This window comes from Mustela lutreola, chromosome 1, assembly GCF_030435805.1.
Source record: "Mustela lutreola isolate mMusLut2 chromosome 1, mMusLut2.pri, whole genome shotgun sequence".
Classification (NCBI taxonomy): Eukaryota; Metazoa; Chordata; class Mammalia; order Carnivora; family Mustelidae; genus Mustela; species Mustela lutreola.
In genome coordinates, this window is record NC_081290.1 from 244,343,422 (window position 1) to 244,362,609 (window position 19,188).

Genomic DNA, 19,188 nt, shown 5'->3' on the forward strand with positions numbered 1-19,188 from the left:
GTTTCTCCAGACATAATATGCGGTGTAAGAGCAGGAGTTTCAAATAAGTATGCACAGGTGCCTGGGGGTTGCCAGGTCTGGAGAGAGCAGCAGTCAAGGCAGCATGCACAGGAGTAATGGGACATGGATCACAAAGAGGCAGGGGAGCAGAAAGGGCAGCAAGGCAATACGTTAAACCAAATTTTACTCCCTATTCAATCCCAGCTCTTCTAATTTCAATTAAATGGAGAGTGCTTCAGGAACCTAACCTTTTTTTAAAAATGGAGGGGGGACCTCAAAGACTTATTAAGGTAACTAATCACATAAAAGTATTTTATTTGGACAAGGTCGTATAATGTAGCCCTTACGAACCACAGGTGCTTCGCACTCAGAAAATATAGCTTCAAGTCACATCTCTGCCATATTGTGGGATCCTGAGCAACATATTTAACTTCTGAGCCTCAGTTTCCACAGCTATAAAAAAAAGAAACAATAAGCTATAAAGACTATATGAGGCAATGCTGGTAAAGTTTACAGCATGACATCTAACACACAGAACATATTCAGTATACATCAGACATTATCGATATAAAATATTCTGCATAGGTCCCTGTTCCTTATTAAAAACAAAACAAAACAAAACTTGAAACCATATTATAATTTGGTTACAGTATAAGATAGTAAAATGAATTAAATCAAGTCCAACCCACTTTCTCAAAAACACAAACTAGGGGCACCTGGCTGGCTCAGTTAAAAGAGCCTGCAACTGCTGTTCTCAGGGTTTTAAGTTTGAACCCCATGTTGATGTAGAGATTAGGTAAAAATAAAATAGTTAAAAAAAATAAATAACCCACAAACTAAACTCCACCTATGTAAGTACTATACAAGTTTTATAAACCATATTATGGTTTTTCACCTTACAATTCTGCTGAAACTTATTAATATAAAGTCAAGGTTAAAATAAGAAATGAGAGCAGTTTCATTATTTAAATACTCAACTATGTATTTGAGGACATTATTTAAGTTTGGTGCTATTTTCAATGTTAACTACTTGTACAAATATTTCACAACTGCAACTTTAACCAAAAATTATAAATATGACAAGGCTTAAATCTATTATTCATAATCCATTTTAGCACCATTCTAAATAAACAGCTATGGATAGGCATAAAAATGAATAAGTCCTTAAAGTAATTAGTAGGATCCATTTTAAGCAATAAAGTATAGAATATTACAAGGGGTTCCATTTAAAAAAAAAAAAGGAATGTGGGGTATTTTGTGACAGGCCAGTAAGACAGCTGGAACAAAGCTGTTGGAGCGACAGCTGTGCACCATGTACTGTTCATCTTAAACCACAAACTAAAGTAACCCATGTCAGACAACTTCATTTGACTAATCAGCTCAGCCAATGGCTCCTTCCTGAAACTGCTACACAGAAATCTAAGTAAATACATAATTTGCAACTAAGGAAGGAGAAAAAATATACAAAACATCAGTGTCTTTAAAGGTAAAATTAACTGAGACTCACAATTTAACATTATAACAAAATTTTCCATACTATTTTAACACCCGCTAAAATTATGATCGCAGAACCTATCAGACTTTATAATGGTAAGAAAATAATCCCAAAACCCAACGTTTGATGAAATTTGTATTACTGATACATAATCTCACCAATTTCTACTCCATTCTTAAGTTTCAACCAAATGATGTGTTTGACCATATAACACTGCAGCAATTATAGAAATTGTTAAGATTAAGTTATTTGATAGTTAAAAGCAGCTAATTCAAAACAAGTTTGGCAGGGAAATTCTATGCCAGTATATGAAAGCAATAAATTCACGTAGTACTCAATTAAGCTACTATAACCATTTACTTAAGCATCTGTAAGTCATTATATTATCACAGACCTAGTCCATTGTTCTATATTTCATCTCCATTTTTTCATTCCAAAAACCCATGAACCCCTCTCTAAACTTAAATTCACTCTTTTCTTAGTGAGTAAGATACACACCTGTGTATGCTTGCACACATGCATACACACACATAAGGAGAATTTCCCTACATTACTGACACACCTTAATTTCAGAGACAAAAGGGACAAAAATTACAAATTTCCTGGTCATGTATCGTTTCTACAAGATTTCTAAAATGTTGTATCTATCACAAAACTTCTTTTGCAGTTTGACTCAACTACTTGCTTACTGTTCTTTTCCTTTTAGCTAACAAATTGCTGACTGTTGTAATCTCAACCACATGTCATCATTTAACCAAAAACAAGGCATTAAAAGAAAACCCACCAGGAAATAAGACAAAAGTAATAAATCTTAAGACCTTACTCTCAGGCTGTTTTACATTTCCTGAGTCAGAATTTCTGCAAAGAAATTAAAATAGGACTATCTTCTCCAAAGACTATTTTCAATAAAACTGAATTTTAGTAGTTGATCCATAGCATTCAGTTTTATTGAAAATAGTCTTTGGAGAAGATAGTCCTATTTTAGGATCAACTACTAAAATTTCTAAAACTCAAGATTCAATTAAAATGTACATAGGCTATATATAATCTTTTAATTACAGAGACACTCTGAAATCCAAAATGAAAAATAGTTTGGTATTTTGTCCTCTTCAGTAATTAGCGACTATGTAACCATAATAGATACAACTCATCTTTCTTAAGACCCCTTTTTTCCCCCAACTATTTACTATATCTTGTTTAAGACCTAATACTAACAATAAATATTAACTAATATTTTGCTATATGATTACTTCTATGTAACAAAAGTATTCCTGGTCTATGACTTTCAAAATATAAAATATAAAATTTACAAACAAATACAACTAAGCGGCAAACGTTCAGGCAAAATATTCCAAATCTTTAAAATACTCTACTGGGGTGTGTGCCTCAGTCATTATGCATCTGCTTTCGGATCAGGTCATGATCTCAGGTCATGATCTCTGGGCCCTGGGATTGAGCCCTGAATCAGGCTCCCTGCTCAGCAGGGACTCTGCTTCTCTCCAAGCTTGTGTGTGATCTCACGCTCGTGTGGGCTCTTTCTCTCTCTCCCTCTCTCTCGCTCGCTCGCTTAGTCTCTCTCTCAAAAAACCAAAATCTTTAAATTAAAAATAGATAAATAAATAAAATCCTCTACTAAAATACTTATTTTAAACATTCTAGTTTTTACAGAGTTGAAAACAATGATGCATAAGTGAATCAGACACAGAATGGTTAACATGTCCAAAACCATAGTCATATAGTGGCTAAACCAAGATCTAAATAAATCCTGACTCACAGAAAGGATTCTCTGCACTACCTCAAGCTGTCTTTTCTCAAATAAGCAGCATGAATTTTTCCAGGTCTAGGAAATCCTTTTAAAAAACAAAAACATGGCAGCTGTGGTGTTTCATTTCATAGACTGAATACAACTATGACAAAAACAACCACAAGGAGTAAGTTTCACAGAAACAACCTCTAGTTTTAAAATAATCTCTACATTTATATTCTCAATGCAGGGGAAATAAAAGAATAAAAACAAATTTAATTACACCTACATAAAAAATTTTAAGAAAGAAAATATGAAAAGGATAAAAACAAATTTGTCTAGATTATTTCATAAATACATAATCAAATTATACAATAAATGTAAATGGGCTGAATTCCCTACTAAAAGACAAAGACTCTCAAATCTGACCTTTAAAGATCACATTAAGTACTGTTCTCAAAAGCTTACCAAAAAACGATCAAAAAAGAAATGTAAAATATAAATGAAGTAAATGTATACAACCAGAAAAGCGAAATGGCAACATAATTTCACAAAATCAAAATCAAGGTTAAACTCCACACAAGATGCTACTGAATTTTAATATTTAAAAATATTAAATTCGGGATGCCTGGGTGGCTCAGTTGGTTGGATGACTGCCTTCAGCTCGGGTCATGATCCCGGAGTCCCGGGATTGAGTCCCGCATCGGGCTCCCAGCTCCAGGGGAGTCTGCTTCTCCCTCTGACCTTCTCCTCGCTCATGCTCTCTCTCACTGTCTCTCCCTCTCAAATAAATAAATAAAATCTTTAAAAAATAAAAAAAAAATCTTTAAAAATAAAAAAATATATTAAATTCAATATTTTTAATATTTATTTTAAAGATTTTATTTATTTATTTGACAGACAGAGATCATAAGTAGGCAGAGAGGCAGGCAGAGAGAGAGAGAGAGAGAAGCAGGCTCCCTCCTGGGAAGGGAGCCCGATGCGGGGCTCGATCCCAGGACCCTGGGATCATGACCTGAGCCCAAGGCAGAGGCTTTAACCCACTGAGTCACCCAGGCGCCCCTTAATATTTAATTTTAAAAGAAAGATTCAATAATAACATTTTATATACAAATGACATAGTATTAAAATAAAGCAAGGTAAGAAATATGAGAAAAAATAAAATGCAGTTTTTATGGGATATTATGTTATAATAAATGTATTTCAGAGTTTCACAGATTAGATAAGAAAAAAGGGAAGATACAGAAGATTTGAATAATATAATAAATTCCATTTTAATAGATTTGAATAAAACTTTGCACCTTACAAGCTACAAATGAATACTGTTCTCTCATGTTCTTGGAATATTTACAAAAATTAATGGTATGTTTGGCCATTAAAAATCCTTAATATTCCAAAACAGAATTTACAGGTCATGTACTTTGACCACAGCCCAAAAAAGCTAGAAGTCCACAAAAGGATCTACTCAATCCTTCGTCAAATATTTACTTTAAAAATTAAGGAGATATCCAAACTGAAATTAAAATTATCTAAAAATGAAAAGTATAAAATTTCATATCAAAGGACACCATGCAAAATCAGTCCTGTAATGCCTTTCCACAAATCATTAAGGATACTGCAAATATTTTGGAAAATCTCTCACTAAAATTCTTTGCAATACCATTAAAAATACACATTGTAACATATAAATTATCTAAAGTACTATTGTGAAAAACAGATGGCAATCAATCTCATTTTTTTAAAAAAGCACAATACTGAGGGTTGCTGGGGGGATGGGGTAGCTGGGTGCTGGACATTAAGGAGGGCACATGACATAATGAGCACTGGGTATTATATAAGACTGAGAAATCACTGACCTCTAGCTCTAAAACTAATAACACATTATATATTAATTAAATTTAAATTTAAAAAATAAGAGAAAAAATTTTTTTAATTTAAAAAACAAAAACAAAAAGTTTAGGTATGAAATCATAAAAAGACATCTATACACAACACAATACAAAATAAGCATACTTCAGACTAGACACACACACACACAAGCACACGCTAACGTTAAAGAAAGGATTCTTCTTCTTCTAAGCCATTTCAATTTCTATACCTACAGCAAGAAAAACCTCTGCCTTGATCTTCATTTTACAGCACGCACACATACACTCAGAATCTCCCCAGCCTCTTCAGTGGCTCAAAGCAGAAAGCTTAGCCTTGAAGGGTAAATAAATTTGAAAACTATCCCTTTTAACCATCTCTAATTCTCCAAAATTATACCTCTCAGGAAAACCCCAAAATTAACTGCATGTCATAGTGGGCTTAACAGAATTTCACATCTGTTGAAATCCTGCTGATACTCCAAAAATTATCACTCCCTCATATCAACCTCCCTGCCTTTCAGCATCAAAAAAGATTGGGAATCAAAGTCTCCCAAGGCAATTCTGAAAAATAGTCAGTTTTTCACCCCCAACACCAGAACAGTTACATTTTTAATACATTTTTAAAAACATATTCTACCACACAAGGACAAACTCCTCCCCTGGAAAAAGTTATTTCCTTACACAGTAACAAACTTTAGAAAATAGTTTTGTGCCCTTAAGAAAAAAAAAAAAGAGAGAGAATATTACCACTGGTTAGTATCAGACTGAGATATCAAGGGCATTAAATTGGTTTGAGACAGTAATTACATTTCACATCCAGAAAATTTCATCAGTGATACAGAAGGCAAATTTAACAAATTCTCCTAGATGGAGACTATCTTATTCTTTTTGCTGATTAACTTAACACAATATGGTATGATTTCAGAGAATCAATGCATAAATAGTAAGTATTTCTTAAGATAACTGAGAAAATGAATAAAAATGGAAAAGAAAACCTTCCCAGACCTGAGAGTGTTTCATCATTTTCCAGGGAATACTAGTGAACAGAGAAAAAGTTCTTCTCATAATAATCAGAATCATTTTGAATTATGAAAGAAGGTTACAAGTATGCAAGTAAAAAATAAGTTATTCCTGCAGAATGGAAACTTGAGGTCAGTCAGCCAAATAAAGGTAAAGAAATGGAAAACAAAGATATGCCTCTATTATTTTAATACAAAATGCTGGGGCCCAATACTTTTACATCCAGCCAAATCATCATTTATCATGCAAAAGTAAATATCTTGGGTATTGTTTCAGTAAAAAGCACTCGAAAGTATTCTGTAAATCCCAATTCAAAATAAAAACTGTTGACGGGGCGCCTGGGTGGCTCAGTGGATTAAAGCCTCTGCCTTTGGCTCAGGTCATGAACTCAGGGTTCTGGGATGGAGCCCCCCATCGGGCTCTCTGCTCAGTAGAAGCCTGCTTCCCCCTCTCTCTGCCTGCCTCTCTGCCTACTTGTGATCTCTCTCTGTCAAAAAAATATATAAAGTCTTAAAAAAAAAAAAGGCAAAAAAAACCTAGCTGTTGATAAAGTCTATTATAAGCACTGAAACCAGTTAGAATGATACAAATGGCAAATAAAAGCAATAAACCTTCATAAGAAAGGGATTAATACCATTATTATTTACTATTATAATAGCAAATTAGAATGCAAAAAAAAAACAAAACAAAAAAACCCAATCTTTTAAAAACACTGCAACACACACTATTGGCATCTTTAAATAATAAGGACACGAAATTTGGGACAGGAATAGGTGCAAACAGTGCTAAATTCCTCATTTCCCATAACTGGGAATAAAACACTATCATTCTGTTTTTTTCTAATTAAATATGTTTAAGATTATGAATAATTTTTTAAAGATTTTTATTTATTTGTCAGAGCACACAAGGAAGGGGATCAGCAGGCAAAGGGAAAAGCAGGTTTCCTGCTGAGCAAGAAGCCCAATGTAGAACTTGATCCCAGGACCCTGAGATCATGACCTGAACCAAAGGCAGACACTTAACCAACTGAGCCACCCAGGTGTCCCAAGATTATGAATGATTTTAAGGTAAATCTGAGTCATAAAAAAGAGAGCGAGCAAGCAAGAGAATCTACCATTCAAATCTACCACAGAGCACAGGGGGAAAAATTTTATGAATACAAGATTAGTGCAAAGGGAGGTCATTACGCTAAAGATCATGGCCAAAATCAGTAGTCATCCAACATAAATTTTTCAACCCTTCTCTCAAAAGATACCTGGCTAGAAAATTAGGCAGAAATTATCTCCTTAAACAGAAAGTTGGTCCCCTTTTTGTCTTAACTTGGTTTCTTTGAGTTTAATTTCATTCAGCACCTAGCTACACTGATAATGAAAACCAGATTTTGTTAACATAACTGAGTAAACAAACTGCTTAATATCATTACCTAAAGCAACATCAGAAGTGTTGGTTTCAGTCACTTGGTCAAGGTGATGGATGTAAGCCAGGCTTCCCCACTGTGGTTACTATTTTCTCTTGATAATAATATCTCATGGACAGGTACTTTAAAACTATATTAATATCCAGCTACCCTAAAATCCACTAGCTCTAACATCTATTTATGATTCTGACTCAAATCAATTGTTATGATGGCCAAATAGTGATTTCCTAATTCACCATTGCCTCTGAGCTTATCAGATTTCTTAAGGAAGAACTTCCTTTCCTCCTTCATTTTTTTATTTATCCCTAAGGATTCACAGACTCCTACTTTATGGATAGTAACCAATTACTATAATTGTTATATTGTCCCCAAATTAGCCAACGGGAGTCCTTCTGGGTTGGCTGTCTCTTTAACATGTCACCATCATTTTGGTTTTTTAGCACTTCCCTACTTTCTGACTCTACATGATACTTCAAGCTCATCTTCTATTTTTCCCTGGCCTAACCCTAACTCTAAGGTTCCTGTTAGTAAAGAATGGTATTGAGAAACCAAGATGTGGTACTAGGTATTTTCACTGCTAATAGGGAGTCACTGTTTCTTTTTTTAAATTTTATTTTTAGATTTTTTTATTTATTTGACAGAGAGATCACAAGTAAACAGAGAGGCAGGCAGAGAGAGGAGAAGCAGACTCCCCACGGAGCAGGGAACCCAGTGTGGCGCTGGAGATCATGACCTGAGCCGAAGGCAAAGGCTTAACCCACTGAGCCACCCAGGTGCCCCAGTCACTGTTTCTAGGCACTCTTAGCAGAGAGCACTAGAAAAAAGATGCACAGATGAATGTATATGTATTCATATGCATCTAGTTCTGCATCTATAATTTTTAAACCATGAATTTATGCCAATATCTTCAATTCTAAACAAGAATCAGAGTTGATGCTAACCTTCCCCCTTTCCACAGTGAGAACAAACAGAGAGAAAGTTGGCTCCCATTTTCCAAAATGTATTTACTTATTTGCTTAATCTTAGTATAGAAAATCATTTCGCGGGCGCCTGGGTGGCTCAGTGGGTTAAGCCACTGCCTTCGGCTCAGGTCATGATCTCAGGGTCCTGGGATCGAGTCCCACATTGGGTTCCATGCTCAGTGGGGAACTGCTTCTCCCTCTCCTTCTACCTGCTGCTCCCCCTGCTTGTGCTCTTTCACTGGCTCTCTGTCACATGAATAAATAAAAACTCTCTCTGCCTGCCTCTCTGCTTACTTGCGATCTTTCTCTCTGTCAAATAAATAAATAAAATCTTTAAAAAAAAAATCATTTCAGAATTGAAAACCCATACCTCTGCGACACACACACACACAGCCTATTAACTAGAGTTCAATGTTTGTTTCAAGTACTGTCTGTCTTTATCCTGAGGACATAGTCCAAACACCACGTTCAAAAGTTAGGGTTTTTCCCCCCTTTGGTGTGGTTATGTTACTCATCTGAAATTAGGTTCAGTTCATTTATTTGTTTGTATTCCACCTTAGGGTGGCCTTTTTCTTCATCACTTGATTGTACTGGTGTCTGCTGTTTATGGACTGAGTATGTGAAACATTAAACATGGTTCCAAAAGTCACAAAGTATCCTTGGAAAGGTCACCAACTCCATTCTCTCTACCCTTTCCCCCTCATTCCTACCCACTCTCTATGGCTAACCAATCTCATTAATCTCTTCTTTACCCACTCAGTGCTGAAAATACCTACCTTCTTATTTCTCCTTCTTTCTTACACTGCACATTATACTGTAGATACTTTTGCACTTTTTTTCACTGAACAATTTATCCTGGAAAGCACTTCCTATCAGTTCATAGAGAACTTTCTTATTTTTTTAATAGGTACATAATGCTCCACTGGGTAAATGTACATTTTATTCAATTCCTCTCCTATTCTGTAAATTGTTAATTTTTTAAATTTCAAACAATGCTGTAAGCTTATACATGTGTATTTTCATACTCGTGGAAGTGTATTTTCAGGGTAAATTCCTAGATCTGGGATAACTAAGTCAAAAGGTAAACATATACAGTCAAATCTACATCTGTTATATGTCTCCTGATACAGTGCACTAAGAACAACTCATTATTTCTGTGTCATTCCTGCCCCCCCAAAAATGCATAAGCCAAATTTACCCATGAGGAAACAAACTCATATTGAGGGAACTCTACAAATAACTTCCACTCTTCAAAAATGTCAATGTCCTAAAACACAAAGACTAAAAAACTGCTCCAAATTAAAGACATGGAAACAGAATGCGGTACATAATCAGAGATTTTCTTATGCTATAAAGGGCATTATTGGGACAACAGACAAAATCTGAAAAAGCTCTGCATGTTAGCTTAATAATATATCAATGTTAATATCTGATTTTGGTTGTACACTATGTTTATGTAAGCAAATGACCTTGTATTTAGGAAATATACATGAAGAGACTTAAAAATAAGGGGTCACTGTCTTCAATTTACACTCAAATGATTTTAAATAAAACAGCATAGATTGGGAAGATAAAAAACAAATATGGTAAAACATGTTATTTTATAAAATATGTTAGCATCCGGAAAATCTGAGTAAAGTTTTTTTTTTTTTAAAGCAACATTGGATGTTACTTTGACTTTTATATCCATACTTCAACTACTAAGCATGTACTTACTTGTATACAAAGCTCTTTCTCCTAGAAGAAAATAATCACCAAATGAGGTGACAAGATAAGTTGGCGGGCAATATTAAACTACTAATATATACAAACAACAATTTTTGTGACTGTAATATTTTTAATTAAACTACAATTTAATGCTATGTAGCCAATAAACAATCACATTGCTTTTGTAAAACACTAAAAACAAAATATAATTTATAAGGTGACAAGGAACTCATTCTATGTCTCCAGTAGCCTAATTTTATTTATTTTTTTTTTTTTTTAAAGATTTTATTTATTTATTTGTCAGAGAGAGAGCGAGCACAGGCAGACAGAGTGGAAGGCAGAGTCAGAGGGAGAAGCAGGCTCCCTGTAGAGCAAGGATCCCGATGTGGGACTCGATCCCAGGACGCTGGGATCATGACCTGAGCTGAAGGCAGCTGCTTAACCAACTGAGCCACCCAGGCGTCCCGGGTAGCCTAATTTTAGACAACTTAAATTTGTTTCTTTTAGAGCCATAAAATAAGTGAGTATATAAATCTTTGTCTTTCTCATAAAAGCCTGAGAGCTGTTTCTCTTTACAAAGTAAAAATAAATCAAAGGTCTACCAAGGACATTACTTTAAACTAAGTTTCAATCCCAAACACAGACTCAGCAACTCTGCCCAAAGTAATTCAAGATCAAGGCCTTGCCAGAAGATTCACTATTAACTCCACAATGTCTACTGACAGTGTGAAAGTGTTTTATTCACGGTCACTTTTCAGTAAGGAGGGCATACAGAACTAATACTCTAAAGACACTTCTGTTTTTCCTCGGAAGGAAGGAAGGATGGCAGGAAGGAAGGAAGGGAGGGAGGGAAACAGAAGGGAGGGAAAGAAAGGAAGAGAAAATCTTTGTACAGCATCAGAAAATCTGTTTCAATTTTATGATCTATTACTTTGAAAATGGAACCTTCAGAGGCTCCTAGGTGGCTCAGTCGGTTAAGAGTCCAATTTCTAATTTTGGCTTAGGTCATGATCTCAAGGTTGTGAGATCAAGCCCTGGGATGGGCTCTAGGCTCAGGAGGGAGTCTGCTTCAGATTCTCTCTCTCTCCCTCTATCCCTCCCCATGCCAAAAAAAAAAAAAAAAAAAAGAAAGAAAGAAAAAATTAAAAGGAACTTTTAAAATTAAAAAAGCAATACTGCTTTTTAAAAAATCTCCTTTCAGGGCACCAGTGTGGCTCAGTTGATTGAGTTCTGCCTTCACCTCAGGTCATGATCCAGAGGTCCTGGGAGGGAGCCCAACTCGGGGCTCCCTTGCTCAGTGGGGAGCCTGCTTCTCCCTCTCCCTCTGCCACTGCCCCTGCTTGTGCTCTCTATCAAATAAATAAAATCTTTGAAAAAAAAGTCTCTCTTCCCACCCAGTCCCCCGTTTTAAAGTTACCAGTTTAATTCCCAACCAAATTAACAAGTACTTTTACTTCAAAGTTTGCAAAGACCCACATTTCAGCCTCACAAGTGAATTAAAAATCTCATCCCAGTAGGCAGCTGCCTATCATCATCACTTTGCCTTCTAATGGTATTATATCAAGGGGAAAAACAGGATTCTTGACCTATTCAACAGAAATGTCCCCACTACACTGCTGCAACTTTCCCTATCCCATTAGAGACGCACACAGGTTAGAATGAGTAAGAGTGAGTTTTAAGAGACCTCAGGTTAAACTTTCTCTGCTTCTCCTCTAACAAAAGTGGCCATCCTCTTCCTTGCATGCCTACCACTTCTTTGCAGGAGCTATCAGCAGATCCACTTCTGGTGTTACTAAAATAATCTCCAATAAATACCACCATCAGCAGAGGTGCCTTATTTGTCAATACCAAGAATTCATTTGTAAATCACTCTGAAAATGTAAAGCAATAGGTGCACACAAAAAGATAAACCTATAGTTTCAGATTCACAGACATGAGTTATTTTATATGACTTACAACTGCAGAGTGTCTTCAAGATGTTGCAGTAGAGGACCAATTCTGGAACCTAAACTTACGCCCTTCACACGTGGACCAGTTAAACTATAACATAATGAGTCCTGAAATCTCTTCTAGGATCTCTGCCCCAGGAAAAGTCCATGAAAAAGCATTCAGAGAAAAGACAAACTCTGAGTAAAAAGCAAGGTCTGAGTCAGGTCCAGACTAACAGATTGTAAAACTGACCAAAACTCAACACGTGAGCAATCAACTATCTCCCACACACCTCAAAATCTGACACACTGCTCAATAAAGTAAGGATGCTAAACAAAGCCTATAAGCTGGGAAATTCCTCTAATTCTGTAAAACACATGTGTTCTCTTCTGAGAGTTAGCAGGTAAAGCATTAACCCAAAACCCCAATAATACTCCAAATTTCCCAAAAATCAACTTGCAACTGATAAAAAGAAGTTTCCCCAACTCAAAACGGGATCAACATTTATCACCTAAAGACCACACAATGTGAAGAGGGGAATCTGAGGTTGGGGTGGGAGGTAGGGAGTGCTGAAGCCTTAAGAGACCAGATTATGTGTCGAGCAAAAATGAAGAAATTACAAACTTTGTTTTGGAAGAACAAGATAATAATAGCAGCAAATAATACCAGGTAACAATTATTATTAACTTACTCTATAGATGGCACTGTGCTGAATGATTTGCCATGCTATTGTATTTATTCCAAAAACCCTAAAGATACTATTATTATTAGTCTCCCTTTTCAGAGGAGACTCAGAGAACCCAAGATATTTGACTAAAGACACATAGCTAGCTAACTAAATAAGAACCCAGAATTTCAAAAGCACAGAGATTTGTTCACCCAAACTCAACATTTTATGGAGAAAAATAAAACTAAAGCCTTGAAAAGACTGAAAGATTAAGAGATTCCCCAGCATCACGTGAGTAGAGAGACCTAGAATCCAGATACGCCAAACTCTCTCCATTTCACTTGGTAAAATGTTAAGATCATTTCCTAACTACAATTTACTCATCATTTAGGTATTCTATTTACCAACAAAACTTAAAACATTTTTCAAAAAACTATGAACAACAGAAACATTAACTCCACATATTTTACATTTTTATACACTTTATGATTTGCTAAATTCATTTTTAAAGAGGAAAAGGCACCTCAATTAAGCAATTATTGCCTTAATTTCCTATTTTGCAGCTCTTCATATGCATAGGTCCCAATACATCTAAGGTTAAAGAAAGTCAAGACTAAAGACAAAGTCATTTTTAAATTCTCCATTCCCCAATTTACTGTATTTTTTCTGCTCAAGATTATATAAGAGAAAAATATATACTGAACCCTAAAAAGTGTCATTTCAGAAGACTTAAAAAGTAAATAAAACCAATTTGTGTCATCCTGATCTCCTACAACAAGAACTGACTTCCACTTATTAAGATTATTATCCTCCTGCCATCTCCTCTCCAATTACCACTGCTAGACAATCACAGCAGAATGAATTTTAATTTCCCAAGAGTCAGACAATAAATAGTGGTTCTATTAAGTGTAGATGATAAATAGTCACTTTAGCTCCATAGTATAAGATTAATATAACAACAATAATGTCTGTAGACTTTTTATACAATAGGCATTGTTTTAAGTCCTTGACATAGATCAACTCATTTAATTTTCACCACAAGAGTATGTGGTACTGTGTATTTCCCCAGATTACAGATGGGGAAAATTGAGATACTGAGAGATTAAGAAATTTATCTAAGATTATACTGCAGCAAGTGGTAGAGTTGAGACTGCACCCAGGTGGACTGGCTTCTACCTCTGCAAAAGCCCCCTCAGAGTCGGAGCGTACTGGTCCCTTTCACTGGCTCCAGATTATCTGCCTCTCACACTCCCCTCCTTGCCTGCCTGCCTTCTCTCTCTCCCAACTAGCATATAACCTCCCCCATACTCACATACTCTCTCCCTAACACCAAGCCTATAAAGTACTGTTATCAATTCTTCCCAAACTGACTTTTCCCCAATTCTGAATTCCCTTTGCATTTAAATGTGATACAAAATTATATACATAGACACTTACACTAATAGCCATCATTAACTGAGCACACACTATGTGACCCACAAGAGTGCTAAGGACACTCCCATAATTCAAAAGATAATAAACAATGTGTGATCCTATCCCTTTTGCTGATGATTAAGTGGAGACTCAGGGAAGCTGAATATTCTGGCAGTGTTCTCACAACCAATAAATGACAGAGCAAGATAAACACTTACGTTGACTCAAAGCTCACTTTTTCTCCATGTATACATGTGTGTGTTTCTCATCCATACACGGCTCATTTACTTCTTTCATACCATCTAGGACAGTACTATTCATAAAGGAGATGTTTCTTTAACAAAAGAATTCTAGAGAATCATTTTTTAAAACAGCAATTACTGTTATCTTAGCAGTTTCTGAAACTATTTCCCCAAAATAAAAGGTTCCAATACCTTAATTAAATAACTTACATATTTAAGTATATTCAGATAGTCCCTCCTCCACAAAGGACCTACGTATGTGTAGTTTAACCTTTCAGGTGACACTTTACTAATACTGGAACCCCGGATTCTTTTCTCACTCCTCACCACCACTGCCAGCCCCCCAAGTACAGTCTCCAAAGAAAGGTTAAGGTATAAACTGTTTTGCTTTGCCATCAGTTAAAATCTTTCTTGGCCCTAGCGAAATAGCAACAAGACAATATCCCTGATTCTGCAGCCTGCTAAACTTAAACCAATCTCACCTCTTACTCGGTGTGATTTTTTTTTTTTAAACCCACTTAATGAACATACTGTAAATGCTCATTACATAAACATCTCTTCCTGGACAAAAAGGTTGTAGCAGTAGTTTTTAACCCCTTGAAATATTTTAACAGCAATTATTGCTCACTTAGTCAACGTAAAAGGTAACAATCATATTTATGTTAACAGTACTCTGTATTTTAACGTCACTCTAAACGTTAAGTGAAATTTAAACAAGCCATTCATGTATCCCAGCTGATAACAGATGGATGAAACGGAAACCAGAAATCAATTCTTCACCGAGGCATCTTAACAGTATTCTTAATATAGTAAGAATATCTTTGTTACTGTTATAAAGGGGTACCTTCGTTCTCTCCCAGCATATGCCACACCTTTTAGGTTGACAAAAGCAGAGAGACATCTGGGTTTCTCATTTTCAAAATCCCCCGAAAAGATCACTCAAACCTCTTAACAAGAGCAAATTCTAAGAATGAAGAATTCCACCGCCCTCTTCTTTACCACAAGCTCTGACTTTCGCCTCTACCAACCAGAGAGAGCTGGGAGTGGAGGAGTGGGTAGTTGTAACAGATAGGGAAGGCACGCCCGGGTCGGTCATCTCCTAGCCTGGCCCATCCCAAACTTCACCTTGGCAAAGAGAGAAGCAGGAAGGCACCAGGAATTCCTAGGAAATGGTCTCACCCCTATCGGAGAACATTCTTAACTTCCTCGAAGCCACCATTTCCCTCGGGCATGATCACACACTCCCACCCGGACATAGTACCTAAGAGATTACTTAAAAGAAAAGCACAAACACACACAAAGAGAAACATACAGCTCGAAGCCGGCAGCTCGGGCTCAGCGTGCGCGGAGAAACCCGCAGACCACGCGAAGCCGCGGCCAAGTTGCTACCGCGATCGCACCGACGGTGCAGGAGGCGGCCGCAGCGGCTGAAAGCCCAGCTCGAGGGGCTGCAGCCCCGCACCCGACGCCCCGAGATCCAGCCGCGGGGCAGGAAGCACGGCGCGGCGCAGCCTCCCGGGAGGCTCGGCCCCGACCCGAGCGATAAGGTGGATCGGCGCTTCCCACCCTGCCAGCTCCGCCCTCCCGGACACATTCCTGAGAAGCCCGACTCCCCGGACGCCGAACAGGGCGCCGGGCAGGCAGGAGCGCGGCGCCACGGCCGCAGGGCAGGAGGGCAGAGCCCGGCCCGCACCACCGCCCCCCCCCCCAACTCGCCCCCGGCCCGCGCCGCGCCTCTGGGGCGGGGTCGCGGCAGCCGCCCCGCCACAGGTAGCGCGAGCCCCCGCCCGCCGCCGCCCCGGCGCCCCCGGCAGGCCCGCTCCAGGCACCTGGATGAACTGGATGGTGAGCGCCGACTTGCCCACGCCGCCTCCGCCGACCACCACGAGCCGGTACTTCTCCTGGCCGGAGCCGTCCCGCCAGCCGGCCGCGGCCATGGGGACGCCGCCGAGCCCGCCCGGCCACGCCGAGCCGCCGCCCGCCCTAGGCCCGGCTCCGGAGACGTGTGCGGCCGGCGGGCTGCGGGCGAGCGGCGGGCGGGGGTCCCCGGCGCCGGGAGCTGCCGGGAGGGCCGCTCCGGGCGGCAACGCGGCGCCCGGGCTGGCCGGGTCCCGCCCGAGGCGCGGAGGAGCCGGAGGACCGCAGGGGCCAGGGGCGGCAGCGGCCGGGGGGCGCGCGCTCCTCCACACGTCTCCGCAGCGCCTGCCGAACACTGCCTCCAGCGCCGCTACAAATGGCCGTCTGGGGGCCGGGCTGCGAGGCTGAGGTGCTGCATATGCATGAGGGGGCGGGGCGGGCGGGGCGGGGCCGCGCTGGCCTGGGCTGAGACTCCGGCGCTGACCCCTGGCGGCTCAGACCCCCGCGGACCCGCCCCCGGCGTCCCTCGACAGTGAGAGTGAGTTGAGGGAGCGCGGGAGTGACGGTGAGGGTGGAAGGTGTGGGAGTGAGATTCAAGCGCTGACAGAGGGCGACTCAGACCCCCGCGACCGGACCCCTCCGATCCCTTGACAGTGAGTGTGTGTATGTGTGTCTGTATGTGTCTGTGTGTGTCTGTGTGTCTGTGCGCGCGTGTACACGCGCGCGTGCGCGTGTAGGAGGAGTGGGTGTCAAGTGGGAGCGGGAGGAAGACAGTAGACGGAGTGTGACCATAACTGTGCAATGTCAGGGATTGTCAGGGATTCCATGGATGAAAAAATACAGTATGTGAAGGCGTTGTGAAAAATAGAGCTGTTGTCATCTTAACTCAGTTTTTGTAGGAGAGTAAATATCCTGTTTTAAGAATACAGATGGTGACCGTGATTGTGTGAAAAATAGTGTGTGACAGTGATTGAGGATCAGAACTGTGTCACAGTAGTTGTGTGTGTGATGGGTTGCAGCCGGAGGGTAGGGGAGGAACGTGACAGTGACTGAGTGAGCATGGGGGATGTCACAGTGATTGAGGGTGCATGGACGAGAGTAAATGGGACAGGTTTCGTATATGTCAGGAGAGCATCCTAGTGGCTGCATTTATGTGTGAGAAATATGTGGTCATTGTCTAGAGGAGTGTAAGTGAGAGGTTAGTTTGTAATTATGGACACAGTACATACCAGGCACTTACCCAGTCCTAGAGATCCTCTCCTGAACAAAGCCGCATCCCTGCCCTCAGAGAACTTATAGTCCAGTGGGGGAGACAGCCAGGACAACGACAAAATTATCAGGCATAATGATAAGCACTGTAACTATTAAGAACCATGCAGCATGTGTGCCCATAACAGAAGCATTCCCCCGAGAGTTGAGTGGTCAAGGAAGGCTTCCTAAAAGATCTGAAGAATAAGTAATAGAGACAGGTGAATAATTAGAAGAAAGGTATTCCAGAGAAAGGAGAGTGCATGTGCAAAAGTCAGAGCTCAGAAGATAAGAATTATGTCATGTGATTTGGAATGTATTGGGGAAGTTTGCGTGCCAGTGATCCTGACCTGAAAGGGATTATAGGGGCATTTGGTTGGTGTAATTGGTTAAGCCTCCAACTCTTGGTTTCTGCTCAGGCCCTCATCTCAGGGTCATGGGATCGAGCCCCACCTTGGGCTCCCTGCTTAGTGGGGAGTCAGCTTGTCATTCTCTCTTTTCTTTGCTCTAACCCTCCCACTAGTTCTCTCTCTCTCTCTTTCTCTCAAATAAAGAAATCTTTTTTTTAAGTGGTTATCTATGTGTATGGCAGTTTAACCAAATGTAGCAGGAATCACAGCTCTATGTAGAGGTAGTATCAGGTAGTAGATAAGGCCATAGGGTCTGGGGCCAAACTGTCTGGATTCAAATCCTAGCTCTTCCACTAATGTTGGGAACTGAAACTCTGTATCCCAAGTTTTGTCTTTCCTAAGGACAGTAAGGCTACTTACCATAAGGGTTGTTTTGTTGCTGCTGTTGTTGTTTTTCAGCAAGAATCAAATGAGTTAATACCTATAAGGCACATAAAACAGTGCCTGGCATGCAGTAAGCTTCTATCGCAATTTTGGAACATGAGGGCAAGTTCTTGGACACTACCTAGTGACTTCCTTGGAACTGATAGAATACAGCAGAAAAGATGCTATATAACTTCCAAGGCTAGGTCAGAAGAGGCCATTCAGCTTCCACCTGTTCTCTTGGGATTCTCACTCTGGGAGAAACAAAGTCAAGAAGTTTGGCTACCCTAAGACTCCCATGCTAGCAAGGCCACATGTAAGCATGCAAGTCAAAGGTCCAACTGAGCTCCAGTAGACCTCCAGCATCAACTTCCAGCCTCGGGAGATACCTTGGATACCCAACATTGCTGAACCTTCCCCTGAAGGCAGCCACTCCTGACCTCTGAGACACCTTCAGGAGAGACCCCAGACCAGCCCTTCCTGATGCACAAAATCATGAGCAAAATAAAGTAGTAAACTGGTTGTCCTTCTCTCACTTTTTCAATTGGAAATTACTTCCATGTGTAAAGTATAAAGTATACCCTTACACCACCTTTACCCAAATTCCACTACTGTGAACATTTTACCCCCCTATTTCTCTCTTTCATATATATATATATATATATATATATATATAATTTATGGTTATATATCTGATTATATACAATCCATATATAGAAATGAATTTTTTGAACCATTTAAGGGTAAGTTACTGGCATTATGGCCCTTTGTCCCTAAGTACCTCAGTGTATATTTCCTAGGAATAGGGATAGGATCTCATAAAACTACGGTACAGTTATCAACTTT

At 39.4% G+C, this 19,188-nt stretch overlaps 1 protein-coding gene across 2 annotated transcripts in view; it reads right to left on the reverse strand.

Annotated features, from left to right (window-relative positions):
• RRAS2 (RAS related 2) overlaps positions 1-16,708 on the reverse strand; it is a 73,643-nt gene extending 56,935 nt beyond the window's left edge. Inside the window, exon 1 of one of the 2 annotated variants that reach the window (XM_059136796.1) lies at positions 16,294-16,708. In XM_059136796.1, coding sequence (XP_058992779.1) covers positions 16,294-16,401 — 108 coding nt within the window. In that variant the 5' untranslated portion in view covers positions 16,402-16,708. Of the gene's footprint in view, positions 1-15,776; positions 15,948-16,293 lie in introns of those variants that run through there. The other variant, XM_059136789.1, reaches the window with a different exon arrangement.
• Between the last annotated feature and the right edge of the window lie 2,480 nt (positions 16,709-19,188).